The 6,000-nt window shown below is 42.0% G+C and overlaps 2 protein-coding genes across 2 annotated transcripts; both read left to right on the top strand.

The window, feature by feature from the left end:
- The first annotated feature begins 581 nt into the window (after positions 1 to 581).
- LOC147463657 (uncharacterized) lies at positions 582 to 1,891 on the top strand. Its single transcript, XM_086529383.1, has 2 exons — positions 582 to 1,669; positions 1,754 to 1,891. Exons 1-2 carry the CDS (start codon positions 726 to 728, stop codon positions 1,770 to 1,772), a joined length of 963 nt encoding a protein of 320 aa, XP_086385509.1. The 5' UTR covers positions 582 to 725; the 3' UTR covers positions 1,773 to 1,891.
- Positions 1,892 to 2,825: 934 nt separating this feature from the next.
- On the top strand, positions 2,826 to 4,722 carry LOC147463656 (uncharacterized). Its single transcript, XM_086529379.1, has 5 exons — positions 2,826 to 3,157; positions 3,233 to 3,899; positions 3,964 to 4,205; positions 4,259 to 4,450; positions 4,626 to 4,722. Exons 1-5 carry the CDS (start codon positions 2,826 to 2,828, stop codon positions 4,720 to 4,722), a joined length of 1,530 nt encoding a protein of 509 aa, XP_086385505.1.
- The last annotated feature ends 1,278 nt before the right edge of the window (positions 4,723 to 6,000 follow it).

The following is a 6,000-nucleotide window of genomic DNA, read 5'->3' as shown; positions in this document are numbered from 1 at the left end:
CTCTCTCTCTCTCTCTCTCTCTCTCTCTCTCTCTCTCTCTCTCTCTACACGCACGGGCGGAAGCTCTCGCTTTGTCTGTCATGCATGAACGAGTGTGGTCGCTCAATGTTGCCTGCGAGAGTGTTGTGAACGCATGAGGGTCCACATTCGATTGTGTGCGTCCTTGCACAAAGCTTGCCCTGCGACTATGTGCATCCTTTCATAGAGTGGACCAAAGGTTGCGTGAAATTGCAAGATGCTTTGGCATCTTTTAAGTATTGAATTTTAATACAGTAGAGAGTAGTTTTAGCATCTTCTAGTTTTTTTGGCCTGCCCAAAGGGCTAAGGTCATAGTGGTGGTTTGCATTTTTTCTTAGGGAAAAATATGAGATGGGTTTTATAAATAAGTGTGGAAAAGAAAAATTAAAGTATGTTGTTTTGAGTGGCTCTTGAGAAGATAGGTGCATTGGATTCCGAATGGTGGACGTTGGGTGCAAGCTGGAAGCTGCCAGGCTTAAAGTGGGGTTGGTGGGAGGGCCTTATAATGAGTGCCTTGGTTATCATTCTTCCCTCTTTTGGAGTGGAGCCTCGTGGAGGTCTCCTTAGGGTTAGGGCTCATGAGCCCCTTAGTAGGGTAGGCAACGCTCAAGGCGGGTCTATGGCGGTTCTTGGTCGTAGGTTTGCGCTGCGCATGGGGTGCCTCTGCTTGTTGTCTTGGTGCTCTCTATTGTCCTGTTCGCCGGCCTATGGCGCTTCTGGGCCGTGCTCCTGCTCTGTTGTCCTGCTCCGCTCCCGTAGTGTTGTCGTTCACGCATGACACCATGGGGGCATATCGCCCTGCTCACCGGCCTGTGGCGGTTCTGGGCCGCGCTCCTGCTGTGCTGTCCTGCTCTGCTCCTGTAGTGTTGTCCTGCTTCTTGCATGGGGTTGTTGAGAACATGTTGGCTTGTGTGGCGTGGTTCTTTTCGCTGGTCTATGGCGCTGTTGGGCGTGTTTCAGTGCCCTGCCTCTCCGCAGTCATGCGTTGCTGTGGTTTGTCGTCCTGCTTGCCGATCTATGGCGGATTTGGGCCGCGCTTGTGCTCTGCTGTGCTTCTCTGCGGGTGCCTCGTGTTCTTGGTTCGCTGGTCTATGGTGGATTGGGGCCGTGCCTTGGTGCTATGTTGCTCCATGTCTCGGGGTTGTGCTGCTCTTTTTTCTCGTCTCCTTCGCCGATCTGAAGTGGCACTTGAACATGTGGTGTCGTGCTGCTCTGTGGATTCGGGCCGTGCTGCTCTGTTTGGACGTTGCCTTCTCCGATCTATGGCGGATCTTGGATGCCGATCTGTGGTGCTGCTGTTGTTTTTGGTTATGTCGTGCTGCATTGCCGTCCTCTTCGTCGGTCTATGGTGGATTGGGCCGTTCTGTTCTGTGTCGTGCTGCTCTATGCATTGGGGTTGTGCTGCTCTGTTAGGACGTCTCCTCCGTCGGCCTGTGATGGATCTTGGACGCCGATCTGTTCTGCTGCTACTGTTTCCGGTGTTGCCGTGCTGTATTGTCGTCTTCTCCGTCGGTCTGTGGTGGATCGGGGCATTCTGCTGTGCAGGCTTGCTGCAGTGTGTTGCGTTGCTCTGCTGTGTCATCTCGCCTGCCGATCTATGGCGGTTTGGTGTCACATGTACCTCGTCACCGGCAGTTTGTGTTAATTTTCGGTATGTTTTAAAGAGATTTTTTTTTTTTGAGTTGTTGCTTTCTACCGGTTGATTGTTTGTTTAACAGTTTGTTGTTTTCTGCAGGGGCGTGCGGAACCATTGACGGGATTGGATAGTTTGGGTGACTTAATGTATGTCGAGGTCAAGCACACTTTGTTATGGGCTAAATAACTTGAATACTATAATAGTTGCCAACTTTTTCGGTGTCAATTAAGTTTGATGTTGTGTAATGTTTTGAAGTTAATTATATCTCGAACTTTGTCCTATTGTTGTTGATGGACTCTATGCTTTGTTTTGCTATAATTTTTTTTTTGGTGTGGCGAGATGCTTTTAGTTAAAAACGATTGGCTCCACATTCTATGATGCAATTTTGGTCCATGATTTAATCCTATTGATGGATTATTTGGACTAGATGAGTATGTGGTTAGGGTTTTGGGATTTGGCGTTGAAAATTTATGGTTATGATGTTATTTTTTTAATGTAAAAAAATGATTCAACTCTCATTATTAAATATTGTCTCAAGGTTCATTGTTAATATTGTAAAGTGAGAAAACAAATCCGTTTTGATGTGATGATTTAGAATCATATTTGTTTCTATTTTTTAGATTTCTTAATTTACTTAGTTGTAGTTCTCATCTCATTTGCAGCCTTGCACTTTTCTTCTCCTCTCTCCTCTCTCTAATATTTAGGATGTACTTGTCTTCCCTTCTCTCTTCTCTCTAGTAATAGTTGAGTTATTTATAGCTTTTAATGTTATTGCAAAAATCGAAGTAGAGTTAATTAAAAGAGCCCACTCTTCTCTCTCTCTCTCTCTCTCTCTTAATGGAGTGTATAGGTCGTGACCCAATATTATATAATGATAGATGGCAACAATTGTAAAAATTTGCATTTATTGCCAACCTTTGAGTGGAACTTTTGAACTATCTTTCTTGAAGTACTCAAGATTATCCATCACGTTTCACTCTTTGAGTTGTTAGTATATAAAAGCCAAAGGTATTTTGAAGAACTATCATGTTTTACAAGCCTCCTATTGTGAGATTACTCTTGCTGAGAGTTTTACCTCCTCTATAGTACAGTCTTTTAAACCTTATAGCCACATCTATTATCAAAGCATAGCATCACTCTCTATACCAAGGCGCCATGGATTCGAATATGGATGGTAATACACCTCTGCATTTCGTTTCCTCTTTTGGCGCTTAAGAGTCTTGTTGTCTTGCTTATCTTGGAAACTGTCTTGAATTTGCTCTTGATTATAGATGCTTTCTCTACAAACTCAAGCAATGACTACTTTGAGACTTTAAGCGCAGCTCCTAGAACTGAAAACTTGCATGAAGTTGTGTCTGAAAGTGGGGGCCTTGGATCGTCAAGTAGCTTAGTAGGTTCTCCAAACTCAGCATTTAAAAAGCTTAGTCCCAAGGCCAAGTTAAAGAAATCTCCAAAATCTGTTCAAAAGGCCCTTAGTATTGCAAGGGGAATGGCCACTGTGAGAGATTAGCTTTGTTTAAATTTCTATGGCTTACCAATGTGTAATCGATAATAATAGTATTGTGTGCCATGTGATGTAGGGCGAACACCGCTTAACATTTCTGGGATTGCCACTCCCTCTGTTGGTGTGAATCGTTCGTTGGGCTTAGCATCTATTAAAGAAGAGCCAAAGCCTATTGTTGACTCTTTTGAATGTCAATTGGCATTGAGCCAATCTACACTCGAGCTTCTTATTACTGAGCTTGTTGATGCTATTAACTACCGTTTTGTCTTCATCGGTAAGGTGCTTGCAAAATATGGCACATACAAAATCCAAAAAGCAAACTACAACAGATTTTTGAAGGCTGATCTTGTGGACAAGGTTGCACATCATACTATCACTTTTGTTGTGGCAGAAAATTATATTGAGCAGTTTGTCAACTCATTTGTGGTGGTTGATTTTATACGTATTGAGGGCCCTGTTGTGAGGAAAAAGAATCCTAGTGATGGAGGCACTTGCCAACTTGCTCTCTATGCTGATGCAACTACATCTATTGTGAAGGCTCCTTCATTCGACTTTGTGCTAACTCTCTTTCCCGAGCACAAGATTAAAGATCTTGTCTCATCATGGACTTCTTCAATTGAAGATGGTGTGACTACTGTAGCATTTATTGTTATCAAGGTGGAGAACATGGCAAAAAGTGATGGGAGTAGTGGCACTAGGTTTATTGTTGCTGATGGCCTTGCTGATGTTGATAGAGCAACGGTAAGCTTCTATGCACAGCTCTAAGTGTTCTTGATAGTGTTTTGATTGTTTGTTATTGCTGCAGCTTTTGTTTGTATCTTCTCGAAAGGCTGATTTTTATAACATATCCAATGAAGTCAAAGAGAATGGATTTTATGATTGTGTGGCCCACAACATAAATGTCTTCAAACAATTCTCTAACACATTGTCTGTCGTGGACTACACTATCCTGCTGCCATTGCCCTCTCAATTGAAGTTGGTTTTCAAAGATATCCGTGATAAGCAGATTGCTAATATGAGATTCGGAAAAACGGTGAGTTCCGCTTGGTAGGTTCGTTGTATTCATTGTGCATTGTGTGATCCCTTTATGTTAATTTCAGGTGTTTGGTTCTCTTGAGGTTGTTAACGTCAACAGCATTGGATGGGAGTATTTATGTGGAGTTTGCAAATCTGCCCAAGTCAAACGCCAAAGCTCTAATCCTCATTGTTTTACTTGCAACAAAGTTGTTGAAATTTGGAAATTTCCTGCTCTTCAATCAAAGCTGGTTCCTCGCGACGGCAAAGGCATTTCTGTCACCTTGCACGGAAAGATCGATGACCAAGTCCTTCGCCTACCCTCTTCTTTTTTGCATTTGTATGAAACTGATCTAGTGAGTTTGAAAGCTTCCTTGGTGGGAATGAAAAGAGCTGGGCATTTCTCAATTGATGCACATGGGTATGTAACAAGCTTTAAGTCTAAATAGGGAGATGCTATCTATCTAATGTGCCTTGCACTCGTCTAGTAAGCCTATATTCTGTTGAATATCCTTTTGTATCTAGGCATTATGGTGGGATTATCTCTTGACGATAAAATTGTTTTTTGTATAAATGGTTTCCAATGTTCAATCGACTCAAATTTTTGGATGACATCTCCTTGTAATCAAGATGTTTTAAGGGCATTGTTGTTTGTATGTGGTGTAGATATCTCTATCAATTCATAAGAGAATATTTTGTCCAAGCATATTGTTGCAAAATTTCGTTCTCACGACTTGGAGATCACAAGTGTGTGGCTGAAATTGTGGAATGATGAGCGTGTTTCTTATAATGTTGACGACAAAACTCTTGAATCTCTAGTTTGCCAACGTATTGGCACAAGAGCAAATTCTCCTTTGGTTTCAATCAATTTGATCAATCTAGCTTGCCATGTCTTGGAGTTTCAATGTGTTGTTCATGTGTTTTAAGAACAAAATCATCAACATTCTTTTAACGCTAATCCTTGTGTTGCATCTTCTTCCTCTTCTCATGGCTTGTTCGTCTTTATTTGTCAAGATGGATTGTTTGTTTTTCCACAATCGCCTTCCATCAAGAAACGTAAGCGCTGCTCCTGGCCTAAAGATCTTGCCGCTAGATTGGTGGATGTTGTGAAGAGTTTTCCAAACATTGAGACAGCATTGGAGATAGCTTCTCGATTTCGAGCACAAGTTTGTTCTTCTTACACTTTGAAACAAATTCAAAAGAAAGTTTACTCAATATCAAAAATGTTGCATAAAGACAATGTTGTGCCTCAATCTAATAAAAGATCTAGGAAACAAAAATACTTAGTGGAAATTCAAGACACTCCTGCATATGGATGTTTAAGCTGTGGTAGTCCTTTGTTCAAAAAGAGTTTGCATTGTTTGAGTGTGCTCGAAGCATCTTTTCTCCAGACCTTGATGGGATTGCAAATATTTAACTCTGCTCTAGACAAAAGAGTTTGTTTCTCTTGTAAGCAAAGCTTGAAATCTCAAAGGAAGCTGTTCTTTTGCATACATCCACATTCTCTCCTCAATGAAAGTATTGGAAGCATTGCATTGTTAAATGCAATCGAGAAGCGCCTTGTATCACTTCGCATTCCTTTCACCCAAATACGAGAGCTCAATTATGAGGGTCAGTTCGGGCTGCGAGGTAGTGTCGTTAATGGCATGGCAGACTTGACAAGAATTCAAGCAATCTTGCCGCGTTTTAGTGATGAGCACGCTACAATCCTTGTGGAGATTTAAGCGTAAACTTGAGATGCCCATGCATACCTTAGTGGTGGTGTACGTCCCTTTTATGTGCTCCAAGCATTGAAAGATTTGATTAGCACCCCTTTATACATAGAGCA

Source organism: Adiantum capillus-veneris, chromosome 2, assembly GCF_014529385.1.
Source record: "Adiantum capillus-veneris isolate H3 chromosome 2, ASM1452938v2, whole genome shotgun sequence".
Taxonomy (NCBI): domain Eukaryota; kingdom Viridiplantae; phylum Streptophyta; class Polypodiopsida; order Polypodiales; family Pteridaceae; genus Adiantum; species Adiantum capillus-veneris.
The sequence above is the reverse complement of the archived record's forward strand: the minus strand, read 5'-3'. Positions and strand labels throughout refer to the sequence as shown.

What these genes read in the sequence shown, in the direction of transcription:
- LOC147463657 (XM_086529383.1), top strand. Translation starts at nt 726, where the DNA reads ATGGCGCTTCTGGGCCGTGCTCCTGCTCTGTTGTCCTGCTCCGCTCCC.
- LOC147463656 (XM_086529379.1), top strand. Translation starts at nt 2,826, where the DNA reads ATGGTAATACACCTCTGCATTTCGTTTCCTCTTTTGGCGCTTAAGAGT. An exon ending in AGGGGAATGGCCACTGTGAG is followed by an intron (nt 3,158 to 3,232) that starts AGATTAGCTTTG and finishes GCCATGTGATGT; the next exon opens with AGGGCGAACACCGCTTAACA. An exon ending in AAAACGGTGAGTTCCGCTTG is followed by an intron (nt 4,206 to 4,258) that starts GTAGGTTCGTTG and finishes TGTTAATTTCAG; the next exon opens with GTGTTTGGTTCTCTTGAGGT.